This window comes from Capsella rubella, unplaced genomic scaffold (genome assembly GCF_000375325.1).
Source record: "Capsella rubella cultivar Monte Gargano unplaced genomic scaffold, Caprub1_0 scaffold_6, whole genome shotgun sequence".
Classification (NCBI taxonomy): Eukaryota; Viridiplantae; Streptophyta; class Magnoliopsida; order Brassicales; family Brassicaceae; genus Capsella; species Capsella rubella.
In genome coordinates this window covers 9,342,368-9,352,884 of record NW_006238918.1, presented here as the reverse complement: position 1 = coordinate 9,352,884, position 10,517 = coordinate 9,342,368, and the positions used below count along the sequence as shown (strand labels likewise).

Genomic DNA, 10,517 nt, shown 5'->3' with positions numbered 1-10,517 from the left:
TACGAATTCGATTGTGAAATTATCGCGTTAATTCTTGGTTTAGGTTTTCAGAAGTGAGTGTCTCCATTACTACAACAAAAGATTAGGGTAATAGAAAATACACATAGAACTGAGTCTTAATGCGATTAAGCATCACATGTTTTTTATATAACAATTATTTTTACAAAAGGAGCAACACAACTTCTCTAATCCATTGATCATATAGAATTGCGACAAAACTAAAGAGCATGCCATGGCTGACTTGAAGATCTTACTTACATTCATAATTATAGACTCATCTTCTACTTTCATATTTCTAAAGTTGGTTTCTTCAACCAATAAACCGAGGTTTTGTCTACGCCCCGCTTCGGGTAGCAAACTGAGGAACACGGCCAAGTGGTAAAAATATATCCTTCATCATCTCATACTCGTCGTTTCCAATTCCACTTCCTTCTAGAATCTGATGTTTTACACCAACATAATCAAAAGGTTAAATTTACTTCGATTTCCACCTTTTATTATGTTCAAGTTGGCGATACAAGTAGCTTATAGAAGCTCTTAAAGCGTCGATGTATCAGTTGGCTGTAACTAACCTTGTTTATGTTGGATAGATAAGGTGCAATCAGAGGGATGCGTGATACAGACAACGCGTCCAAGAAAAGAAGAACTATCACTAGCCATTCTTTCATCTTTAATGACGGAACTGCACCTGTCAACGACATTGTCTCCAACAAGCTTCCCTGCTCAACAACAAAGCACAACCAATATCACTGAGAACTGTATAAATAAACTTCCCAGCATAAAGAGTTTATATTTTCAAATATGATCCAATACTTATATACTAAGGTTTTGTGTTAGAAGTAATTGCTTCATTTTGCAAAGATAGATGGGAAGAAATCACTAATTTCACTAGGATGGGCTATTTGGTTTATTAGTAGACTGATAACAGAAGGAAAAATTTGGAAAAGTACCAGTCCTTTTTCTAATTCGGATATCGCTATTGGCAGCCTGAGATAAGTGGCGACTCTAGGTAAAGCTCTGGCAAGGCACCCAGCCATTGTCTCCTTTATCTCTGAGGAAAGCCCGTCTCCCAAGATAATCTTCCGGGGGTACTCCTTCCCGTTAACTGATAAGAACTCCTCATGAGCAGATTCTTCCTTCCCATAAATGTATGCCAGAGAGGACGATGATACCCAGCCAAACAGTGAATCCCACATCACAGCAAAACTTGATAACTGAGGAAGGAGGAGGACAAGTATGTTTAGTTCAAGAGAGTCCTACTGGGCGAGTAAATTTAAATGCTTAAGAAACTTACTGTGAGATTGAAGCCCTCTGGAGCTCCATCAAACCACGATTGATCACGGTCAAACAAATCAGAATCTGGAATCCCGGGCTTAGTTGGCCACTTCAGAAGAGTTGGTTCCTCTTCAATATGTTCCTCAGTAACCTCTTCATCAAGTTGATGTGTACTTGGCAACAAAACGATTCCAGCTTTAGCAGCTATATCAAACATGTCAAAGTGCACAATTTAGTAACTCATGCAAGTCCAGAACGTATAGACCTCCTAACATAATTAACACCTCCAATGGACTTACTGGCATCACTTGCATCTGTATCTCCCAAAGAAACAGCTTCGGCAGCCTGGCTTAACGCTGAGGCACAGGCTTCTGCTAATGCAAGGCGTGATAAACTATTGCCATCTTTTGTGTCATTAGAAGACAGGCTTGGACCTACTGTGAAATCATTGTTTCTAACCTCACAAAGATCACCACAGCCATCATTCTGGTCGGCCCAAGTAACTGAACGACTAAGCTTCTTAGAGCCAGAAATTTTAAGGCATGACTTAGTAACGGTTTCACTTGATGAACACACATCCTGAACTTTGTGTCTTTCATAAGATTCAGCTGCAAGGATTTCTTCACCATCTTCATAAGAATTAGCATGATATTCAACAGAAATTTTTTTTTTTCCAGATTTTTCGGCTCTTGTCCTTGAGCCCTTCGCATTAGAACCTGAAGAGGATCCTGATAGATTATTTTTACCGTCCAGAGTCTGAAGACCTCCTTTTAGATTGTAACTAAGAGAATCTTCCATGGAACATTGTGGTTGCTTAGACACACTATATTCGACACTGTATCCATCTTTTCCAGTACCAGAGCTCACACAACCCATCTCATCAAACCCAAAGCTCGCAAGATCGATCCCATCAGTGCCAAACGTCTTTTTTTCCTTTTCTTTTTCACGACGAAACCCTGCAAATGCATAGTACTTTTCAAGATCATCCAAATAAACAGAGAGCATGGACAACAGTATTTAATGCCACACGCATCAGCAGAAGTAGGTCCATAGCTATCACATGATCTCAGGCTCCCAGAAGAATTTAAAAAATCTTTCATGATAGTATGATACCAACCAAATACCTTTAAGCAAGACTAGGTAATATATATGGCTCCAACATCTCCTAAGTGCTTACTTGATTTTTTTTTTGTGGCAGGAACTACAGTTTGTTCTCTCAGAACTGTTTTCCCTTTGCCATCATCAGATACCCCAACAGGAGAAGCTTGTTTGGTTTGCAGTGGAAGCTTTGAAACACTATATTCATCAGGCATAATTACTGTGCTAGTGAAATCCATCTCGCTAAATGGCGGGTCCTTGTGTTTCTCTTGATTACTTTGAGTAGCCTTAAAATCTGCCAAAACCAAATTTAAATTATACATTAATCAATCATTTGGTAACTGAAGAATTTGCTCAATCCATAGTTCATCATCGAATTTACCACCGTCTTTGCAATTTCTTGATTTGCAATCACTTTGATCCAAGGGAACATAACCTTCAACAGCATTAGAAGGACCCATCCACTGCTCTAAAGACGATTCTCCACCTCTCACTTCAAAATTCTCCCGAATTATAAGCTTAGACAAATCTAAATCCTTATTGACATCCAAAGAACCTTTCACTTCCGAATCACCAAACAACTCCAAAATCTCATTCAACTTCACAGAATCAAACTCCGAGGTACGAGCCTCTTGCAAAGTCCCCAAAAACGTTTTGCTATCAATTAAACAACCCGCCGAACAAAACTTTCTCGTCTCCTGTAAATCGTAAACCTTATGCTCCTTCAAGGAAATCCGATACTTTCCTCTTCTAGAAACATCGGAAGGGAGAAATCTCTGGCAAAGAGGATAACCACAGAGCTTAGCGATCGTTCGTTCAGTGACGACATCTTCGTAGTCTAATCGAGATATCAATTTCCCCGCAGCGAAGAGCTGGTTCTGATCAGTGATACCTTCAAGCATAGCGAGCTGAAGCTTGTGAACCGCATCGTTAATGGCGATTACTTGATTATCTATTGGATTTGCCTCCCGTTTCTTTCCTTCTTTCACATTCCCATCTGGCGATGTAGTCCTGAACACACACACACAACACCAGAAAATCAAAATCAATCTTCAAAGAAACAAACTAAAACCTTAGAGATACAAATCGCAGTGATACATATGAACTGTTTCTTTACTTGGTCGCAGCGTGTGATGGAGACTCGACTTGATTGGCTTGGATCCGCTTAATAGGTTTGGGGATGACTGCGGAAACATACGCTTCATCCTTCCGATGATTAGCTGCCATTGATGGAACAGTGCAAAACGAAAACGCAGAAGAAGATGATTAGAGAGCCGGTCGAGACGAAGAAGAGGAAGAAGACGAAGTTGTGTAACAAGTGAATATAGCGAGCCCGCAAGGCCAAGGGAAACGTCGTTGGCAAAGGTTTATGTGTGACTCTAGGTTTTTTTCTCGCTCAGGGGCGGTGAGAAAACAAAATCGAACCAAACCGACCAAAGATTGGGTGATTCCGGTTTTTGAAATTGATTGTGAAATTATCCCGTTAATTCTCGGTTTAGAATTATTATTATGGTGCTACCGGTTTAGTCTTCACAACCACTCAATCAGGTTGCACAATGAGTTTTAAATTTATACACCAAAGTTAGAGAACTCATGGTTTTTTTTTTCTTTATACTTTAAATAAAGAATTTATACACTGAACGTGAAACTACTATACAAAACATAAAAAACTCCAAATCAATGTGAGAGAGGGTCGAAGGAGAAGAGTCGTCTTTGTTCATCAGTGGGATTTCTCAGCAATCTGCAGAATATCAAAGAGGCCGCAACAACTGATAAAAGAGATAGAACCGCAAGGAACCCGAAATGGGAAGCGTCATTCGCCGCTATGGCTACTCCGAGCATCAGCGATTCAGCTAGACTTGCCACTGAGATCTCTGTTGCGCCGATGAGATTAGCCTTGGATGATGGAATTCCGGTTTGGAGAATCTGAGCTCCCACGAGGCCGTAAGACATGTGTCCTAGCCTCGATAATACCTGCATTTTGTTTTCCCTTCCGTCAACCCAATACTGTAATCTTACTGGTTAAAAAGAGAGAGAGAGAGAGATCAGAAGGAACTTACAATCATGGACAAGAAGAAGAAGAGTGGGCTTTTATGGGAGAGAGAGGAGCTACAATACACGGTAACAGCAACAGCAAGGAGTGAAGCTTGGAAAAACAATCCTACTGCACCCGCCTGTATCGTTTGAAAAAGGCAAACGCAATAACATTAATCAGCTTGAATGCAACACATGCTCAAGAGACTAAATGACGGAAACAAAGTTCAACCTTTAAAATGCCAAATCGTTTGACCAAGTTTGCTGATAAGAAGGTTGCGGCCACGCCCATAACAGCACATAATCCACTGAAACCCCCAATAACTGATGGATTCACAGCTGTTGAAAAGACAGTTTGGAGATTAACTAGGGTGAGTAATACAGAGAACCTCTCACTAGATTAATCATGGTTTTAATTCAGGAATTAAAGTAAAGTAGTGGACCGAGTTGATGTAGCATACATCGTTGTGTTAGGAATGCAGTCATCAAGCTGCCTGGGGTGAGGATAATGTTGAAGTAGAGAAGCACATATGCGAGGCTAGCTGGAAGAACTGGCTGTTGGATATATTCTTTCCATCCGAGCTTGATAGTTTCCACAATATCAGCTGATGAACAAAGCAAATGGCATTTGTGATGTCTACATGCTTGAGTCATATAATATGCTAATCCAAGGACTTTCAAGTAAAAGGTCTTCTTACAAATACTGTTGGTAGCAGAACGAGGTCCTTCGAAAGCAGAGCTGCCCTGGGAGCATTTAGGACGGTCCAGAACACCAGAGGAGAACTTGTTGGTCAGCCATATAAGAGCTGTCTGGAGAAAACAGATTTTGTCTATTAGACGGAAAGAAGTCTCAGTAAAATTGGTAACTCTCAAATGAAATTGTGTCTAGGATCTCAAGCACAACAGCATCACCTTGCAATGTTGATGACAAGACATTTATCTAATTAAAAAACCTGATAATACCAGATCTAGGCTTAAAGCTCAAATTCAGGGAACCCTCGGATAATTATCCAAAACTTAAACAAAAAGACCGCCTTTTATAATGAAGAAAAAAAAAAGATCCACACTTGACCCATGAGAAACAGGAATTATTCCATTCTACATAGTTCAGCTTCATACAATACAGCATCTTTGTGTTTCCTTTATTTAGCTTCAAAGACTGACTTTTTAATCTTGGACGAAAGGAGAGTAATCAAAAGTTTATAGGGCATTGCTACTTACCATGGTTGGTAAAGAACCCACCATTAGCGTGGCAGCAAACTTTAAGCAGGTCACAGGGTCATATTTGGATAGGAGGATGCCAAATAACATCGTCCCAGCAATCTGTTTAACGATAAAATTTTATCATTTGATGAATACTAGAATTAAAAAGCAGAAAGCACATAAAATCTATAATGAGAATTACTAGACCTCGCAAAGCAGATCAATCCTGTGGAGAACAGCATTTGCTTGTGCGAGAGCGATTGGTCTGTTTATCCCCGCCAACTACCAAATGATAAGTTAATTACTTCAGTCTGTGTTTCCACTGATGAAAACAGGTATTCTATAGAATCATAAAGAAAGCATACCAATACAACCCAATCACGTTCTATGGCGACTCCAGATGCTATTCCACATAGGCTGTCAATGGCCCCTGCGAATACCAATGCAAAGAACCAAGGCTGCAGAAGAATTGATGATGCCGATGGGAAAGGAACAGTGTATGCATGAATTATCATTCCTGCAGATAGCACTTGAGCGGCTGCCTGAACATGTAGATATAAAGAATGTTTATGACACTTAATTGCAATGTCTGATGACAGATGTTGAAGAACAGTCAAAACAAAGTCATTTGTGATGTTTTATACTGAAAATTCATATACTTTTTATAAAGATTACCTGAACGACATTCAACGAGATATATGTAGGAACTCTTGGACTATAATCCATAAACTTTCCAACCACTGGACCCCCAGCAATTATCATCAATTTAGTGACAAAGCCCATGACTGCAACAGGTAATAAGCTCGGATGTAGCATTGCAATAGCGGACGGCCAAGCAAAATTCCAAAGTTGCTCAACCAAATTTCCGACCAAACAACTTGCATATAACACTGATACAATCAAGTAAATGCCATCAGGTTGACAAATGCCATCAATTAATTTAATCTCATGTGCTAGGCTAGCAAGTTCAATTCAGAAAACTAGTGAGAGCTCTAACCATATAATCCTTCAGGGTGAGCTGGAGTGGCTGCAATTACAGTCTGCTCCTCCTCAGACAAGACCTAAAACCAAAGATTGATAAGCTCAAGCAACAGTTTAAAAACTCTTGATTCTTGAGCAAAAAGGGGGTATGAACATACAGGCAATGCTGTCAAAACGGTATCAACGTAAGTACACTCAGTGAGTAAGCTGAGAGATTCAGTAACCACGATACTGGTATCAAGATGAACAATGGGAATTGAATGATCCTCAATAGGAGTAGTAGGCAAATCCTCGTGAATATCATCATCAGTAGTAGTAGTAACAAAATCATGACATACATCAGTGTTTATAATCGAACACCTTGTACTAAAGCCACTGTTCAACCTATCAAAATGTAAAAAGCAAATTTCACAATTAGCCAAAGATCAATCACAAAACTGTAACCAACAATGAAGTCCAGAGACCAAATTTGAACCTGCGAGAACAGGAAGGTGATGAGCTGAGACTTAACCATCTACAAGAAGGGAAACGATGGCGAACTCTAGAAAAAGCCACCGGAGATAAGAAACGGCTCCTGTCGACCGGAAAACGAAAGAGGAAATCTAACGACGGCGAGTGCCTGACCAGAGCCATTGAAACAACCATTACAGAATCTGATTCCTCTCCTCTTCTTCAAATTCGTACTATTTGTATTCGTCTTCTCCAAAACTCATGCGAATGAATCTTCTCTCTAGGGTTTATTTTTTCCCCTCTTCCCTATGGCTTAATCGCCACTTTTGAAATTTTCTTCTGCAACCAGAGGGGAAAAAATAATCCAGAGAACCTTATCTATGGCGGTTCGTCGCGAAGCACGCCGTGAAGCAGAAGAGAGCTCAAGTGGGAGAGAGAAAAGGCAGAGAGAGTTTTGTGTAAGGGAGATTAAGCCACGTAGATTAATTTGTAACCACTAATACTTAGCCACGTGGCTAACCAAATCATCCACAGTCTAGAGTTCATGGCCATAGATCATCTATTGGGTTTGGAGGAAAAGGAGAAAGTTAAACCGAATAACCCGATGATAAATTGGTTTGGTTAAGTTCGGTTCGGGTTGATTAAAGTTTGGTTTTAATAAGAGATTGAATTTTGAACCATAGTTTTACCGGTTCGGTATCATGGGAATTCCAGTTTTTGGGGTTTCGATTCAGTTTCATAAATTTCTGGTTCAGTTTTACTGAAATTTGGTTTATAATTCCCTTAAAATTTGGCTAAATATGTTTAGCATTTTTTTATGGAAACTGATTGAGTTTTACAATGTAAAAAATCAAAATTTTAAATAAAATGAACTTAATAATATTAACAATTTTGGGTAATATATCAACCTAACCACAAACCGATTTTTTTTTTTTTTTTGGTAAAATAGAAACCGAAGTTATATTAAAAAACAAGCAATCGAAATGTACCAAAACCGAATCGGGAAAATATACATATATATATATATATATATATATATATCGGTTAAGTTCGGTTTGAAAATATTTCCCAAAATATTACAAGGTGTAAATTGAACTAATTGTAAGAAGTCTTGACAGTTCAAACTTCAAAACACAGTTAATATTCAAACAAGAAGTAGGGAAAAATAAAATAAAAAAGTGTCATACTAAAAGAGTTAAAAACTAGGAATATTAGAGATCCATCCATCTTGGTCGATGAAATTAGAGATAGAGAATCGTTGTTTAGCAGCAGAATAACTAAGTTTGTCAATCCATGGAACTCTTCCAGACATATCTGATCCTGCTCCTTTACATTCAACTTCTGCATACGTCAAACTCCATCTAAACCAACCAAAGATATAAACCAAGTTTTAATATATAGTTTTGCATATATCATAATGGGGATTTATATATATATGTTGTTATAGATGTTGCTTATACTTGTGGGCATCGCAGTGCCAAGAATCCCAACCAAGAGGGTGGACGACTGAAGAGAGTTCGGTTTGGATGAAAATGACTCGGCTGAATGGACCATAGGCTCGTCCAAGATAGACACTTGTGCTACCTGAAACACTACCACGTAGGAACACAAACCCACTTGGGTCCGATGGGTTTTGTCTCCCTTGTGCTGTTATGTACCCAAGTGCTACTTTTGATGCCAATGCTCCTGCCGTTGCGTTTATTTTACAGTCCTGTCAAATCATTTTACATCACTTTTATAACGTTTCTTGAATGTGCTACGTTATATACTAACGTTTCTTGAATGTGTTAAATATAACTGATTAAAAACATGTAGCAAGAACATGTTGAATCTATCTAGTAAGTAGTAACCAAAGTTGTAAGCATTTTATGATACTATTGTTTATCAATTACTCTATTCACTTAGTCTTTCTAGGACGTTTTCCAACAAAAGTCTTTTTTAAAAGTGTGTTTGGTTCCATGAAAGTAACAGTCTTTAATTTGTGTTAAAATAGTGATCAAGTACGGTTCTAGTGTTTGCCATCGAAACCAAAGTATTAAGCTGTATATACATACCTCATAAATAGATTGGCCCTGTCCAAAAATGAAATCGACAGCACCTTCGATATAACAGTTTTTGAAATGGTGTTTGCCCTGATTATCCCACAAAGTGTCTTGTAACCCCAAGAAATCGCAGTCGTAAAACGCGGATTTATCGCCATAAACATTAAGCGCTACTGCCGGCTTTATATTCCAACTCATACCGTTTGATGTAGTAGTAGGTAGACTATCCAAACGATTGTACGTATTCTGCCACCAACCTCCAAATAAAATGTTATCATTACTATATACTAAACTAATTTAGATATAGTATTAGTATAGAGTCAAAAGATATAATGTTAGGTGTATTGTTCCGTTACGTACCATGATTGATAAGTTTCGGACGACAACATAGGATGGATGTGAAGTGAAAGTTGTGCTGACATCAGTTGCTTTGTTACCATTATACGTGATGGTCGTGACTCTTTGTCCCTCTCCTTCTACTATTATGCACGATTTGTTCATTGGTATTGTCACCTGCTCTCTGTTTTATACACCATACAAAAACTATATGTTATATTTTCGTTGATCATATAATATAAACTCACTACAAGGAAGAAAAAACAAATGTTTATAACGGATTAAGGACGATCAAGATTAGTTGTAGTTCTTAACTTCTTACAAACGTTTAAACCAAAAACAACACAAATCCAATGTTTAATTAGGTTTTATTATGAACATTTTGGTATATTAACAACGCTCATAATTTATGTATATAGGTGTAATTGTGGAGTGGTCTAAGATGAAGTCAAGTTGTTACTAGGTCATCCAAAAGAACGTTACGATATCTATAAAATTGGAATAAAAGAGTATGGAGTTGGGGTTGTCTTTACTTACACGTAAACACCTCGTTTTACTTTGATCTTGATCCACAGATCATTCCCCAAACCAACCGAATCAATAGCATCTTGAACCTTACGGAACTTACCTGATGAACCACTTTGGTCGACGACGATAGTGTTCACGACTTTGTTGCCACAAGTCTGATCAAGAGCGGTGGCTGACGTAGTCAAAGATCCAAAAACACAAGAACTCAGAACCAAAGCTATGAAGATGAACAAACAAGACATGTTTACTTAATTAATCTATCTAACTATGTTATGTCTGAAAAGAAAAAAAATAAGATGACGAATGAAGTAGGAAGATAAATAAGAAGAAGGATGAAGGAGAAGCAAAGGAGAATGGAAAGTTAATATAATTATGGTGAGGGTTGAAATATTTTGCTTTAGAAAAAGATTAAAGCTAATTTTCCTATTTAGTATAGAGTATATAATTTTCTAGGATCTAAACTTGCTTGGTTATATTTATACCAACCTAAAATGCTATAATGTATAACCTATTGAATTTGGAATGTTATAATACAAATCTCGAATTTTAGCCGTCCTACTCTAAACTGAC

At 38.2% G+C, this 10,517-nt stretch overlaps 3 protein-coding genes across 4 annotated transcripts; all 3 read right to left on the bottom strand.

Moving 5' to 3' along the window:
• Positions 1–110: 110 nt before the first annotated feature.
• Positions 111–3,733, bottom strand: LOC17884100 (putative RNA polymerase II subunit B1 CTD phosphatase RPAP2 homolog). 2 transcript variants are annotated; one of them, XM_023780940.1, is made up of 8 exons: positions 3,491–3,733; positions 2,759–3,384; positions 2,453–2,668; positions 1,575–2,231; positions 1,295–1,479; positions 951–1,214; positions 573–719; positions 111–439 (listed from the first exon to the last, which is right to left on the bottom strand). In XM_023780940.1, the coding sequence occupies exons 1-8, from the start codon at positions 3,598–3,600 to the stop codon at positions 335–337; spliced, it is 2,310 nt and encodes a 769-aa protein (XP_023636708.1). In that variant the 5' UTR covers positions 3,601–3,733; the 3' UTR covers positions 111–334. The 2 variants fall into 2 exon arrangements, with proteins under 2 accessions (XP_023636708.1, XP_023636707.1); XM_023780939.1 differs by having other exon boundaries at positions 2,756–3,384; positions 3,491–3,732.
• A 187-nt stretch (positions 3,734–3,920) lies between these two features.
• LOC17881722 (solute carrier family 40 member 3, chloroplastic) lies at positions 3,921–7,450 on the bottom strand. Its single transcript, XM_006286418.2, has 12 exons — positions 7,067–7,450; positions 6,750–6,975; positions 6,608–6,671; positions 6,286–6,500; positions 5,976–6,152; positions 5,818–5,892; positions 5,629–5,730; positions 5,106–5,217; positions 4,869–5,012; positions 4,640–4,746; positions 4,434–4,547; positions 3,921–4,347 (listed from the first exon to the last, which is right to left on the bottom strand). The coding sequence occupies exons 1-12, from the start codon at positions 7,234–7,236 to the stop codon at positions 4,051–4,053; spliced, it is 1,803 nt and encodes a 600-aa protein (XP_006286480.1). The 5' UTR covers positions 7,237–7,450; the 3' UTR covers positions 3,921–4,050.
• Positions 7,451–8,088: 638 nt separating this feature from the next.
• Positions 8,089–10,322, bottom strand: LOC17881986 (putative pectinesterase 52). Its single transcript, XM_023781482.1, has 5 exons — positions 9,957–10,322; positions 9,444–9,603; positions 9,096–9,329; positions 8,502–8,752; positions 8,089–8,402 (listed from the first exon to the last, which is right to left on the bottom strand). Exons 1-5 carry the CDS (start codon positions 10,187–10,189, stop codon positions 8,237–8,239), a joined length of 1,044 nt encoding a protein of 347 aa, XP_023637250.1. The 5' UTR covers positions 10,190–10,322; the 3' UTR covers positions 8,089–8,236.
• Positions 10,323–10,517: the final 195 nt, after the last annotated feature.

Coding starts and splice junctions, on each gene's coding strand:
- LOC17884100 (XM_023780939.1), bottom strand. CDS start 3,600: ATGGCAGCTAATCATCGGAAGGATGAAGCGTATGTTTCCGCAGTCATC. Junction 1,215..1,294: donor CAGAGGGCTTCAATCTCACA/GTAAGTTTCTTA, acceptor CTCCTTCCTCAG/TTATCAAGTTTTGCTGTGAT. Junction 440..572: donor ATCTATCCAACATAAACAAG/GTTAGTTACAGC, acceptor GTAAAACATCAG/ATTCTAGAAGGAAGTGGAAT.
- LOC17881722 (XM_006286418.2), bottom strand. CDS start 7,236: ATGGTTGTTTCAATGGCTCTGGTCAGGCACTCGCCGTCGTTAGATTTC. Junction 5,731..5,817: donor GGATTGATCTGCTTTGCGAG/GTCTAGTAATTC, acceptor ATCGTTAAACAG/ATTGCTGGGACGATGTTATT. Junction 5,013..5,105: donor TTCTGCTACCAACAGTATTT/GTAAGAAGACCT, acceptor TTTGTTCATCAG/CTGATATTGTGGAAACTATC.
- LOC17881986 (XM_023781482.1), bottom strand. CDS start 10,189: ATGTCTTGTTTGTTCATCTTCATAGCTTTGGTTCTGAGTTCTTGTGTT. Junction 9,604..9,956: donor GTAAAACGAGGTGTTTACGT/GTAAGTAAAGAC, acceptor TGTATAAAACAG/AGAGCAGGTGACAATACCAA. Junction 8,753..9,095: donor AGGGCCAATCTATTTATGAG/GTATGTATATAC, acceptor ATGATTTGACAG/GACTGTAAAATAAACGCAAC.